Here is a 14,830-nt window from a genome sequence, read left to right as displayed (position 1 = left end):
AGTACTGTTTCGTGGCTCCCCAAATATCATTTTTTCGGTGTCAAATACCAGCCACACCCGTGGCCTCGCGTGGCGTATTTCGCACCACAATCACTCGCCTTTTGCGTATGGAAAAAAAAAAAAAAAGTTATACAAATGTCCGATATATATATATATATATATATATATATATATTTGGTCGTTAGCTAAAAAGGAAAAGGAAACATTATATTGGGTTGTCTCAAGATTGTCTCTTATGTGAATTGAACACATATGTATTTGGATGAGGGAAAGAGTTTGGCTCACTTTTCCATTATAATGCATCTGATATGCCCTGATATGGCCTAAAATGGAATGCTATTGAGATGGTGATGGCCAGCAATCGGCACTTTCGATCTCGGTTGGTTCCGACAAGTTTTGGTCAGATACCGCCACCATCAATTTTGAAATTTTTTGGTTGCAGAGGCAAGTTAGAGAGAGAGAGAGAGAGAGAGAGAGAGAGAGAGAAGAAGAGATATGGTGGGTCGGGGAGGGGGGATTGAAGAAATGAAAAATGTAAAACCCTAAATGAAATATAACAAAATAAAACTTTTACTTTTTTAAAAGTGTTGCTAGATATGCTCAAAATTTTATTTTTCACCAATTTAGAGGTATTTATAAAGAAGCATTAACCTTAAATATATAGGAAATAAATCTAAATTACAATAGGAAATAAATCTGAATTATAATAGGACTAAATAAACTGGTAAGTAACAAAAATCCTAACTAAGGACTTGCCAACACTCCCCATCAAGTTGACTCAAAGATGTTTCGCATGCTCAACTTGACAAGTGAGTCATAGAATTGGTGACATTAACCAAATCGAATAATTGTAGAGAAAGTCTTGTCGTAAACCATGAGTTAAGAAACAGACAAACCAAAGCAAAGATCACAACTGAAACACAATAGCAAAATCAAACCCTAAAAATAGGTAAGGCACGACAAAGGTAAAGGCAAGGCAAATAAAGGCAAAGCAAGGCAAAAGCATGTTAGATATATGCCCTAAAAGCCAATATAAACTTAGAAAATTCTAAGGATATAATATTAAATAACTATAATTAATAGGGCATGAATGTTACTTTAGGAAACTTATATATACAAACTACAAAGTAATAAGTAGTACACACAATGGTAATCAACAAACACTAGTACACACAATGTCTACTCAATTGGGAGGATGACTAGTCTCAAATCATTCATGTAGAGACACTGAGACAAGTGTGTAGGTGCTCAATAGAGTTGGAGTTCACTAAATGCAATATGACTAAGAATTCTTGTATGGAAGTTTTACTCATAAGTGCCAAAGAAGTAGAAAATGATGGAAATGATGGAAAACTAATCCAACCCAAATTAATTCAATTTCTAATCTATTTGATTTGTTGGTTGAAAGGAAAATTAAATAAAGCATAAAAATTGAAAATGCAAATAAACTAGAATAAGGATTAAATGAATGAGAAAAATAACTAAGGTTTTAGATTCCACACCATTATTCCATAAAACTCTAATTATTCATCTAACAATTCACATGGAGTAGCAATTTAGAAATCATTTGTGGGAACATATATTTCACAAGCCAATAATAAGACGACACATGGAAAAGGAACATTCCTTAGGTCAAACTAATTACCGTAATTAATTCCTATTTAATAATGGAAATTATCTTCGATTTTAGATAGGAATATCTCCCTAAATCAAGGAACTAAATTTCACAAAATCTCTTGTTGTAATTCTGTTCACCCGTTTTGATTTTGATCATGTGATGGTAGGGTAAAGTTCCTCATTGGGTTGAAAACCATTAATGGTCAACAAGTCAACTTTCTTTTGTGTATGAGCATGCCACTGCTAGCAATGAAAACCCTAGTAGACTTCTTAAAAATAGATAACCTGCGCCCCAAGTTATTGACTCCTAAACAAGCGATTGTGAATTTGAATGAGGAATATCTCTCAAGTAAGTTCCTTGCCTCAGACTGGTGAGGACTTCACAATTTTTTACAGTACAAAAACTAGTAGTTCGGCCGAATAAATAATAAGAATGTGAAGCTGTTTGGCAAAATTGCCTTTTACAAAACTCAAAGGGAAAGACCAACTCTAAAAAAACAAAAAGAGCATTGGACTTCAATTTCTGCCTGAATAGTTGCTTTTGATTCGATCTGACTGGGTATGTCTGTGCTGGATTGGACCATCAACACCTTCAATCTGTTAAGTTTCATTGTAAATTGATACCAACGTTTGAGTTTGGCAGAGCTTTAATCTATTTCAAGCCCTAGAAGGCTTTTTGAACGGACATAATTGGAGCCTCTTCACCGGAAGGGTAGAAGTTGTTGGATTTGACTATTACTCGAGCTGGATTTGCGCTATGGTGCCTGTTCTGCTTGACCAAAGCTTTCTATAAATTTGCTGAGGTTTTCATATTTGTAAAAACCCGGACTCTGCTTGATTTGGCTTTGTGCTGAACCAAATTTGTAACAAGAGAAATCTCGCTTTGTAAAACTGTTTCTCTAAACTGAAATCAAAAGCTTCAATTCTAGCTAACTTGTTTCTTGTGGCTCAATGAGCTTTGATTGCTTCAGTGTTTGAAGGCTTTTTGAGATAAATGGATCTTTTGAGTTTGTCAATTATGACTTTGAGAGTTTTTGTTTTGATTGATTTTTTGGCTGTCCTGTGATCTGTTCATCTCCTCTCATATTTGTTGAAAATTGTTGGAGTGGGGTTTCTAATCTTTTAATAATGGGCGGCAAATTTTCCAAAAGAAAGATCTTTTTATTTTTAAATGCCAAGAAAAAGGGGATTTTTATCTATTCTGGTAGAGAAGAACCGTCAACAATCAATTCCTATGGGGGTCTTTTCCTTACCTTTTTTCTGAAAGAAAGACCAACTCTCTTTGTTTCTATTTGTTACTTGCAAAGAAAAAGAACACAACCTGCCATGATGGTTAGTTTTCTTTTCCTGTTTGAAAAACTCCCTTACTCCCTACTTATCTCTTGAAGAACGTAGCCTGCTTATCTCTTGGAATGGTAACCTTCTTTGATATAGAGATTTTCTATGCATAAAAAAGGATTTTGATCTGTTTCCTTTGGCTACAAAGATTTGGAGAAGTCCTCCTATAAGACCTACCTTCATTAATTCCCCATAAACTCCCTTGTGATAGTTGAAATTTTTGACTTTTCAAAGTCAGGTAGTCACGTAGGGCTCTTTCTGGGAAAATATTTTTAAAAGGGAAGAAAACCTGCTGACTTGCTTTTTGAGATCAAGTGGTGAAATTTTTCAGAAGATGAGCTTTAATCCAATCTCTTTTAGAGGTTTGATCTGCTTGGTGATGAATTTACCAATTTTAATTTGGTAATTTCATCGTTTTATTTATTCTTTGTGCTTTTTCTAAACCTCCGCCTATTTGCAAAAAGATATGGGCCTCTAATGTTGATTGAGTTTGATAAATTCTAGGCTGGGCTCGCAGAATTTCGAAAACTTATGTCTGGGCTTTCTCCATTTTGGGTTGCCTTTTAGTTTCTTTAAAACATCAAGCCTAAGCTGTGCTCATGTTTTGTGGGTTTCAAAATAGGCTGGGTTTCACATAATTTTAGGCCCAAACAATACCCCATAAGTCTAAATCGTTTTAGAATGGTTTTAGACTTAATGATTGACCATTAATTGTGTGCGTCATTTCCTTCCGTTGCAACTAGCCCACGTCTGCCTATTCAACTAGGCTTCGTGTGTAATTGGTCAGTTTCTAACGGCTAATTTATTTTGATCAAAACCTATTTCACTCTCCCCACGATCTTCTTCATTCAGTTTATAAGACTTTTAACCTCGAACACTGTTCACTTGCGACCTAATTCTCGCTTTCAGCTTTCATCTCCTTTTACAAATCCCTCTATTCTTTCCTGTTCGTTTGATTTCAAAAATGTCTTTTCCAAACACTCCAAGGGTTCTTCTTCTTCACGATCTCCTGCTTATCTCACTGGAGATGGTGTCGACAATCATGCAATAGAGGTTCAAAGGAAGCTCTATCCATTTGCCCAGAAGAATCTGGATGAAATTGTCCTCTATTTGTTTGAGAATACCTCTAATTGGTTTGGCCATGTTCCTGAGGACATGGCACTTCTGTTCAAGGGTGATGTTGAAGCTCCTTTGTGCTTTCAGAGTTCTTCTGCCTTGGCTTTTCACACTTGGGTCAGAAGAACTGAGTCGCTCGTTTCCCTCAAGTGAAGCGAGGAACAGTCCATGAAGTGGGCAGACTGGATTGACAGGCTTCTCCCAAGGTATGGAGCTTACTAGAAGAGGGTTGGAATCTATGATGCCATCCTTCTATCCAAGTAGTCTATAAACAGAGATGAGAACCTTCTGGCTGCTGCTCTGTGCTTCGGAATTCGCCAAGAATACTTTCGACTTCGCCTTGGCCCAATGACTCCAACTTTGCTGGATATGACTCAGATCTTTGGGTTCGACCTCATGGAAGGTCTGTAGATGCAGTTGGTGATTACCATAGGAGGAAGAATCAAGAAAAATTTGTCAAGCCCTTCACTATCTCCTTAGCCACAATTAACCAGAACTGCTCATTCTCTAATTATTTAAAGAAATTCAATGCTGAGAAGGACAAGGATCAGAGCATATGCTCGTTTCTTTTATATTGGCTAAATAGATTCGTCTTCCCAAATTGTTCTTCAGCAGTTCTGCTTGAATATAAGCACTTGGCAGAAGCATTGCACAACCACACCAATGTAAGGCTTGGGCCTACGGTTCGCTCATTTGTACAAGAATCTGATCGCTTTCCCGGAGAATCCTCGAACTTGTCTACTCTGGCGTGTTCTAGATGATTCAAATTTGGCTTCAAGTCTACTTCCGAGTGAGGTTTTCGATGTAGTTTTGCCAGAGGATCAAGTTCGCGCTTCTTTGATGACAATGAAGTGCCAAAAGTCAATTAAAGAATACTTGATGTTCTTCGTGCACTACACCAAGAGGTCTGCTGCTCAATGACAGGTAGTGCTAAGAAGGACCTATCCTTGGTTCTAGCCTAGATACATGATATTTGAGAAGGAACTCAAGAAGAAAAACCAGAATCGAGTTCAAGAAGAAATTCCTGAGTGTGACACTACCCTAAGACTGCCTTTTGGAGGTGGGAAGCCTCCCAACTATCACTTGGGGCGATGTATCACCCCAACCGTGCTAGGCACTTGTTGCCCTCACTAATCCCACTCAAGTCTTATAGCAATGCAATTGGGCCACTTCAATTGATTCAGATGATCCGGAGGTGCACAAGAACTGTAGCTGCTCGGTAAATATGATTAACAACATTGGGGATGCTCTTTATCCATCATGGGAGCCTAATTCCTGCAGTTCTACCGAGTTCGATAATTGGTGGAAAACCAGATTCCATAGTCTGCTTGCTTCCAGTTCTGCCACCAAGCAATTCATGGTGCAGATGATCAAGGAAATTAATGCACAAGTGATTGAAGGTAGACTCTCAATTCTGCCTTTTCCTATCCTGTTTTATCATATTCTGTCTGAGTGGAGATTTCTAATCATATTTTGTCTGTTTGTGGTAGATCTTTCTATGACAAGGAACATTGGAGGTTAAGATGTTCAAGCTGGGGAAGTGATTGGTAAGTTTTTGAGCTCTATCCTTTTGCTTTTTCTACTGGATTGCTTTCTAACTCTCTGCTTTCTGTAGTCACTTCATCATTGCTGCTAGTGACTTGGAACTCCCTTTCGGAGATGAAGGAGATGATCAAGAAACCTTGGCAGAAACAACAACTATCTAAGCAACTCCTGCCAGAAAGAACAAGAGGAAGGAAATTGCCCAAGCTCAGGGATAGTGTTGTCCACCTGAAGCCTCGGTAAACTTTGAGAATTTGAACTATCTGATTCTATTCTGCACTGTCCTTTTGTTCTAATCTTTTATCTTCTGTCCTTTGCAGCTGAAAGTCCTCCTTCCCCCTCCTACTAGGTCAAAAAGACTTAGGAAGAGAGCTGTGGTAGAATAAGTAGCCACAGAATCTGCAGTAGCTCCTACAACCACTTCTAGGATAGATGAAGAGCTGAGAAAGGCTTTTGAGGCTGTGGAGCAAGAAAAGGAAGCAAATGTCTCGACAGGGGGCAAAGAAAAGGCAAAGAAGTTGAAGAAGAGGTGATACTTTGTTCTTTCCGTATGGAACAATGATTGTCTTGCTTCTGTATTCTTTTTAATTTTGACTTCTGTCCATCTGTAGGTGGACATAGTGAAAATCCGGCAACAACCGAGCCGACTTGATGAGGACAAAAAAGTCATGACCAGCTTGATGAAGGATCTGGACTTGCTGCACAGAGAGAATATGGCTCCTAGGCCCATTTTTGAAATCAGCCTAGACTTGGCAAGAGACGTGCTTAATCTCCACAATCGTTATGAAGATCTCAAGCCCTCCTTCAAAGCCTCCGAGTTTTGCAAGGCTACGCATAAAGCCAATTTGGTTGATTACCGTAAATGTAAGGCAAAATCGGATCTGATGGTTGCAGATTATAGGGAGACCAAGACTCATATCGATAAATTGGAGAAACATATTGAAGAACTTCAAAAACAACTGTCTAGCTTGAGGGATATGCAGAACAAGCTTGAGGTTGGACTGGGCACCAAGACCAAGGCAACCTTCCTTGTGCAGAACATGGTTTCAGCTCCTAGGCTAGCATTGGAGATTGCGGAAGCTTCCATTCATTAGGGAGTGGTCCTGCAGAAGGAGATCTCCACCAAAAAGACCGAATTGCAAGAGACTTTTAGAAAGTTAGGACTTTGAAATTCCCAAAAATGTAATAAAACTTTTAGTCATAGCAAATGACTATATTTAAATAAAGATCCTAATTATTTTTGCGGAACTTTGCATTTCTATTTTCTTCTAATTTAGATGAAACAAAACGGCAAAAATGAAATAGATACTGAAAGTAAAACTCTTGTACAAATCTGAATGGAAAATTAAACAATAGTTCCATCCTTTTCCCCCTCAATTTCAGGGTCTGTTTGAACTGCTTGTGAATCCCACATAGCTGGATAGAACTTCTTTAACCATTTGCCATTGATTGGCACAGCACATATGTCTCCATCTCGATTCTGTAATCTGTATGCCCCCAATCCAAGGACTTGCTTAATTATGAAAGGACCTTCCCATGTAGGTGACCACTTTCCATAACCAGCTACGTGTGTTCCAAGGGGCAGAAGTGCTTTCCAGACTATTTCTCCTTCTTCAAAACTCTTGTTTTTAACTCTTTTGTTATAGGCCCATGCTACAACCTATTTTTCTGTCAAGAGTTTGTTGAGGGTATCAATTCTGCTTGTGTCTAAACCTTCTAGTTCTAGCAGCATTGCTTGAGAGTAGTCTTCTCCAACCAGATTGTGTTGCTGAGCAATTCTGAGAGATTGGACTGCTATTTCCATGGGCAGAATTGCATCATGACCATAGGTTAGAGCATATGGGGTCATGCCAGTTGCATCTCTCTTTGAAGTTCTATATGCGCAGAGATTTTCTAATAATTTCTCATGCCATTGCTTTGGATTTTTCTTAAGCATTTTCCTGATAATGTTGATGATTACCTTGTTACTTGATTCTGCCTGTCCATTAGCTTGAGCATAATAAGGAGTGGATTGAAGTAGTTTGAACTTGAATGCTTATGTCGTATCTAGCATTTCTCCAGATATGAAAGAAGATCCCCTGTTAGTTGTGATTGACTTTGGAATGCCAAATCTCTGTATAATCTGTTCTTCTATGAAGGTGATGATCTCTTGAGATGTAGTGGATTTAACATGTTTGGCTTCTACCCATTTGGTGAAATAGTCTGTAGCTACAATGATGAAACAATGTTGTTTGCTACTGGCTAGATAGATTTTGCCAATGAGATCCATTGCTCATTCTTTGAATAGCCATGGCTTGACGACTGGATTCATGGGAACTAAAGGAGCTTGCTGGATTGGACCATGGCTCTGACAAGCGTCACATCCCTTGGAATATATGCAGTCCTTCATCATGGTAGACCAGAAGTAACCATACCTCCTGATTAACCAACACATTTTCCTCCCACCTTGATATGCTCCATAGATTCCTTCATGGACTTCTCCCATGACTTTCATGTATTCTTCTTTTCCTAAGCATCTCAAAAGTAGCTCATCTTTGCTTTTTCGGACCAATTCTTCATTCAACATGACATAATTTAAGGCCATGATTTTTATCCTTTTCTCGGATGAGAGGGCTGGATATTGTAGATAATTGATCAGGGGTAGTCTCCAGTCCTCTTCACTTATCATGGCAAAATTAACATCTATCTCCATTCCTTTGGTCAGAACTGATGGTAGACTTTTCTTTCCTACCTTGATGATTCTCTGTACACAGGCTTCAAGCATTTGTACTCCTATTGCTATATGAGCCATCTCATTAGCTGCAAAGTTTTCTTCTCTTGGAACATGTTCCCAAGTGGCTTCCCTGAATTTTGTCAGGAGATTTCTGATTGCCACCAAATAGACAGCCAAGGAGGGACTCAAACGCTTGTATTCTCCAGCAATTTGTTTTAATATGAGCATGGAATCTCTCAGAATTTCAACAGACTGAACTCCTAGTTCTACCAACATTTCAAGGCCTATGATCAAGGCCTCATATTCTGCTTTGTTGTTGGTGCACTGGAAGTCTAGCTGGAATGAATAACAGTGTTTGATTACTAGTGGATGTTCTAAAAAAAACCCTTGCCCTAGAGGCTAAGTCTATTTTAGATCCATCAAAGTATAGTTTCCAAGGGGTGAGATGGACTGTGTAAATGAAATTATTGAGATAGGTGTGAGCTCTGGTTAGCAAGTCTGCATTGGCTATATCCATGGAATCCATATTCTCAATTTCTTCTCCTGGATGATCTGCCAAGAAATCTGCAATAGCCTGTCCTTTGATGGATTTCTAGGGAACATATCTAAAGGCAAATTTTGGCAAGGCCAAAGTTCATTTACCAATTCTCCCCCTCAACATTGGTCTTGTTAGCATGTATTTAAGTAAATCTGTTTTGGCAATGATGTAGGTGGTGAAAGGTAGCATGTAATGTCTGATTTTTATAGCAGTAAAGTACAAAGCCAAACAAAGTCTTTCAATTGCAGAATATTTCCTTTCTACTAGAGTTCTCGCTGGTAATGGATTGTCTGTTCATTCCCTTCCTTGTTATCTTGAACTAACAGACTCCCAATGGATACTTCTGATGTAGAAACATATAACTTGAGTGGTCTGCCTCTCTTTGGCGGGACATAATCGTGGATTTGAGAGGTAACGCTTGATTTCTCAAAAGCACTGCTGTGCTGTTCTTCCCATTTAAATGTTTGTTGCTGCTTTAATCTTAATAAGGAGAAGAAATGTTGGATTTTTCCTGTAGAATTGGATATGAATCTTCTTAGAAAGTTAATCTTTCCTAGGAGACTCTGCGATTCTTTCTTGTTCCGAGGTGCAAAGCTTCTATGATAGATTTTGCTTTGTTCTTGTTGATTTCTATTCCTCTTTAGTGGACCAAGAAACCTAAAAAATTGCCTGCTTGAACCCCAAAAACACACTTCTTGGGATTCATTTTCAGCTTTGTGTTGTCTCATTCTTAGGAATGCATTTTTTAGATTTGATACATGATTTCTTTTTCTGGGGATTTAATCACCACATCATCTATATAAACCCTTAGAGAATGACCTATTATGTCATGGAAAACAGAATTCATTGCTCTTTGATAAGTCGCTCCTACATTTGTCAAGTCAAAAGGCATTACAGTGTATTCAAAAGCACCTATATGCCTTGGACACATGAAGGCTGTCTTGTGGATGTCTTCTTCTCCCACCATTATTTGATTGTACCCTGCATTGCCATCCATGAATTATAGCATTTGATTGTGGGCAGCTACGTCTACTAGCATGCCTGCCATGGGCATTGGATACTTGTCTTTGGGAGATGCTTCATTTAGATTTCTGTAGTCCACACATATTCTGACTACCTCTGTTTTCCTCTTAAGGACTGGTACAATATTGGACAACCAATCAACATAAATGGCTGGCTTGATAAAACCTGCTTTAACCAGCCTTTCCACTTCTTCTTTGACTTTCAGTTCTATCTCCATAGACATCATTCTTCTGGCCTGCAGCAAGTATCCTTCTTTATTGGCAGAAATGGTCATGGGTCACCTCCACAATTTCCATAAAATCCTCTTCATGCCGAGGGCCAACTGTTGGTGTAGAGTGGAAGGAACACATAGACACTGGTGGATTCAATCTCTGCCAAGCAGTGCATTTTAAATGGTAGAAGTGGTGTCTACCACGAAAAAGGCAATCTTTAGCTTCTTAGTTCCCACTATGACATCTACATCTAGTATTCCATGAGTCTTGGTGATGCCCCCAGCGAAGTTAGTGACTGTTAGGCGTGTTGGAATTAGATCCTTCTCTGTTCTGCCCATTTTAATTAGCAATCTGTGAGGTAGAAGGTTAATGGCTGCACCTCCATCTACCATTACTTTGGGGATAGGAACACCCCCAAAGTTAGCTGTTATGAATAGAGGTCTGAGATGATTGGCCATTTCATTGGTAGGTTTGGAAAAGCACAGTTGTTCTGTGGCCAATTTCATGGCGATTCTGCCGCTTTGGCGTAGGTGTTTGTTGTTCTGGTGCCTCTCCCACTTCTGCCAATCTGCACTCAAAAGTTTCTGGGGAGAGTACATCTCATTCCAAAGTGTTCTCTTGTCCTTCTGCTGCCCTGAACTTTTCTGGCATGATAAACACCATATTAATGCCTAGATAACCTTGTAACAGGCTCTTTAGTTCTGCACTGAAAGCCTCAGTTTCTTCATCTAGTTCTCCATCGTACTTCATCTGTTCTTCTCCATATTCTTATGTCCAGTTTTCTTACTCACTGTTGAGGCCCAAAAATCCAAGGCTGGGCCCTAAAATATTTTCGGCCCAGTATAACACCAAGCAGAAAATCCTTATTCAAGCAACATGCCACGCTACAAGCTTAAGTGGGCCTAAGCCACGCTACAAAAACTTAAGTGGTATGGATGGTTACGAGCATTCATGAGGCCCATTGATGGTCCAAGGAGTGGAAGTTTTAGGCTACTTGGGAGTACCAAAACTTAAGCCCATTCCTTGAGCCTAAACATATGGGTAAGCATGAGGGGAAACCCAATATACCATCACCTTAAGAAAAGCCCCAAACATCTTAGAAAAATATCCAATAGCCATAGCCCATAAAAAATCCCACATCAGCCAAAGCTTCCAGCAGTTTGATGAAATCAAAGGGAACTCATAAGTCGTTGGAAACAAAACAGCCTATCCTAGCACCTTATAAAATATCCAACGTCGTGCATCACTGTCAAAACCAGATTGTAGCCAAACCACCAAAACCAAGCATGTGCTAATCACTTTTCTGACCAAGCACCCTTACCCATTCTTTCCTCTTCAAGCATTGGTGAGAAAACAAGAAGCAAAAGTGGGTGGCTCCTCACCCATATGGAGAAGTCCAGCTGCTTGAGGACCTTGGAACTCCAAAAAGCTTTATGCCTACATGCTTAGACTAGGGAAGTTTCACCAAATAAGATGGAATGGAAGAAAGTGAAGGAAAATGAGAGAGGGTGACTTGATAAAATTAAGGTTTTCAGTGCCTATAAAAGGAGCCACTTTCTACCCAGCAAAGACAACTCACCTTGGTTGCTGCAAGCCTCCCAGCAACCGTGAGAATTCACCGAAGGCAAGCATCCCCTTTGGAATCCTTCAATTTCATGCTTTGTTCTTCCATCTTCCTCCTTTCTCTTTCTCAAAACCTACATCCAGAGAGAGCAAGCATCATCTCTCATATTTGGAACTCTTCAATTTCAAGCCTTATTCTTCCATTGCTTCCCATTTTCTCTTATATCGTGCAACCAAGGAATTTGCTAAAGTCACCCATGCTTCTATCTTCTTCCTCTCTTTTCGATCGGCAAGCAACCATATCCAGAGAGAGCAAGCATCTCCTCTCATCTCTGGAACCCTTCGATTTCAAGCCTTGTTCTTCCATTACTTCTCTTTTCCTCCTATGTCACGCCAATACAGAGCCTGACGAAGCTTAATTCAAGCTGCTGGAAAATTACCCAAAGCACCTATTCATCCACCATAATATCTCTCTCTCTCTCTCTCTTCAGCAAATCCTCACGAAATCATTACATCAAGCCTCTGTTCCTCATAGGAAACCCAAGCCTTCTCTCTCTCATGCTAAACTCATGAATGCTCAGCTCCCATGCCACAAGGTTCTCTTGCCAAGCCAAGAATTTATCTATTAGCGATTGTTGGTTTCATTGGTGAAGTATACCAAAATGTTTCCTAAGGTTGTTTGTGCTTAAATAAATCACGGTCGTCAGAAGGGACCTCTTCTCGGCCGTGGCACTGCTCATAGATCAAACGCCACGCTTCACAAACATTTAGCCTTTTCAAAAACAGAAGAAAAATACGAAGGCAGGATCTTCTCGGCCTCACAACCACGGCATTATGGGCCGAGGCCGAGGTCCATGAGAGACATGGCCAAAGATACTATGGTCAAATCTCCACGTGGCCTCATGGTCCCATGCCCCATTTAATGAAGTAGTGCCTCTGACCGCCACAACAAAACCACTGGGTGCAAGAAGCATTTAATGCACGAGGCAAAACATTCTCACAATGCATTCTCATAGCTTGAGGTCAGATCACCAACCATTGGACCAGAGCATTAAATGCGTTCCCATGGCCAAGACAAGAGTGCAGAGCCCATGATCAGGGCGGTAGCCGAGATTTGCAGAGATTTATGGGGGTCACACCACCATGCTTCACGATCCCAAATGCCGATTTGACTACCCACTTGCCCCGATCAGACTCCACCATGCATATATTTTCAAGCCATCATGCAGATCTTTTTTCAGCCTCGATTGGCCCTCCAAGACTCCTCATATAAATACTAAGCTCAAGACCACGTTCAAATGGTCCAGCTCCAAACAAAAGCCTCCCACGGAGCAACTTATTTTTTCCTGTAATGCACTTTTAATACCTTTATATGCTTTCCTAGGAGTAGTGGTAGATTGTAAGGAAAATCCATTCATCAATATATCATACGACTCTTGATTTTCAAGGCGCCGGAGCACCATCCCTGTTATCGCCTCATTCACCCCATATATCATACGACCGTCGCTCTCCGAGCAACGCGCCGAGCACCGCCTAAAACCCACCACCAACACCACTACTAAACGGCCTTGTAGCTCGGCCGTGAACTGACGGCCGAGACCAGGTTCCTCTCTCGGCCACATGCTTGATTAGAAGTCGAACCCAAACAGCGCATCATTTGAACATCTTCTACCCAAACCCCATCACCATCTCGATGCACGGTAGATCCGATCGGCATGCCCACGCACAACCGCACCGCATCCAAAAGGCCCGGAGCACTAGGTCGTGAGATTTGCGACGGACCAACAAAGGCTCAGCTACCTTTTCAAAACACTCTTGGGGCATGATCCTTGAACTCAGACTCAAGAGGCAATTTCATGCATGTTTCTCTTTTTCGGCAGCTCAAGCCCATTCGTTAGGCTACTGTAATAAAAAGACCCTTACACTCACCTGCTTCAAGGAGTCCAGTCTGGTCGTTTGCAGATGGTTTGTAATCCAATTGTTCCTCTTCATATTCTTCAATCCAATCCTCTTGTCCTTCTATTGGAATAGGTTCGGATTGACCTTATGACTGTGAAGGTTCTAACTGGTTGACTGAGGGTGAGACATGATGGATAGAAGGTTTGCTTGGAGATTTTGTCTTTGTCGCCTTTTTTGGTTGATATGTTGTCTGCTTACGCCTGAGAATCTGGTTCTAGACTTTTCCCTTTCTCGTAGAACTGACCACCGGAAGTACTGCGTGTTATCCTTGTTCTGAGGAAGGTGCGATTGCCTCGAACTATCCTCTTCGTGTTCGTTCACTCCAAAGTTGGTCTGCCGCTTTTTCCAATAGAGTACCATCTGCCTTATATGATAGTTGCTAAAGGCTTATCATTTCCAAGCATCTTAACTGATATATCCTTCTTTGGCAGCTCTGTCATTTTTTTGTTGCGTTGGGCAAGGCCTTTGATAGGCATTCTGCCTAGCTATGTCTTTAGGTGGAGCCAGAACTGGGCCTTGTTGGTATGTTGTTTCAATCTTGTCAAAAACACTAGCTGTGGGCTGACTTTGCCCATCCAGAGTTATCTCTAATTCACTTTCGCATTTGCACTTGTTGCACAGAACCACCCCAGCTGAAATGGTAGCTTTTGGTCTTTGATTAGCCTCTCTTGTGACTCTTTTGTCTTTGTTGGGGCTAGCTTCTGCTATTAGTTTGCCTCTCTTCTGTTCTGGCCAATTTAAGTTGACCATGTTGACTTGAGGTTGGGGAAAAGGGTTTATTGTTACTGAGGGAGGTTTCTCAGCTAGTTTTAGCCTTCTTGTTGTTATTCCTTCTTGTATGACGTCCCTGAAAACAACACAATTATTGGTGGAATGGTTCCAAGAGTTGTGCCATCTGCAATATTGTTTGCCCTTGAGTTCCTCCGGCTTAGGCAACCTGTGGGGTGTCTTTGTTGCCTTCTGCAGTAGCATCTCATCAAATAGAGCATCAACCTTGGTTAAATCGAAGGAATAAACTTTATTCTGTGCTGGTTTGTTTGGAACAAACCCTCTTGTAAATGGTGGCTGCTTCTGGTCCTTTGGAAGCTTTGCTAGAGCCTTGCAATTGATGGGATGTTTTAATTTTGCCATTTATGCTACTGCAACTTCCATTTCTTCCGAGCTTTCTATGCCTTCTTCTGACTTCACTTCAACCAGATGCACTGAAGA

General features: G+C 40.4%; 1 protein-coding gene across 1 annotated transcript; it reads right to left on the bottom strand.

Annotated features, from left to right (window-relative positions):
- Positions 1-6,958: 6,958 nt before the first annotated feature.
- On the bottom strand, positions 6,959-7,549 carry LOC148915461 (uncharacterized). Its single transcript, XM_089041921.1, has 2 exons — positions 7,327-7,549; positions 6,959-7,176 (listed from the first exon to the last, which is right to left on the bottom strand). The coding sequence occupies exons 1-2, from the start codon at positions 7,547-7,549 to the stop codon at positions 6,959-6,961; spliced, it is 441 nt and encodes a 146-aa protein (XP_088898047.1).
- Positions 7,550-14,830: the final 7,281 nt, after the last annotated feature.

This window comes from Prunus mume, linkage group LG7 (assembly GCF_029339155.1).
Source record: "Prunus mume cultivar Tortuosa linkage group LG7, ASM2933915v1, whole genome shotgun sequence".
Classification (NCBI taxonomy): Eukaryota; Viridiplantae; Streptophyta; class Magnoliopsida; order Rosales; family Rosaceae; genus Prunus; species Prunus mume.
The sequence above is the reverse complement of the archived record's forward strand: the minus strand, read 5'-3'. Positions and strand labels throughout refer to the sequence as shown.

What these genes read in the sequence shown, in the direction of transcription:
- LOC148915461 (XM_089041921.1), bottom strand. Translation starts at nt 7,549, where the DNA reads ATGCTTAAGAAAAATCCAAAGCAATGGCATGAGAAATTATTAGAAAAT. An exon ending in AATGCTGCTAGAACTAGAAG is followed by an intron (nt 7,177 to 7,326) that starts GTTTAGACACAA and finishes GAACACACGTAG; the next exon opens with CTGGTTATGGAAAGTGGTCA.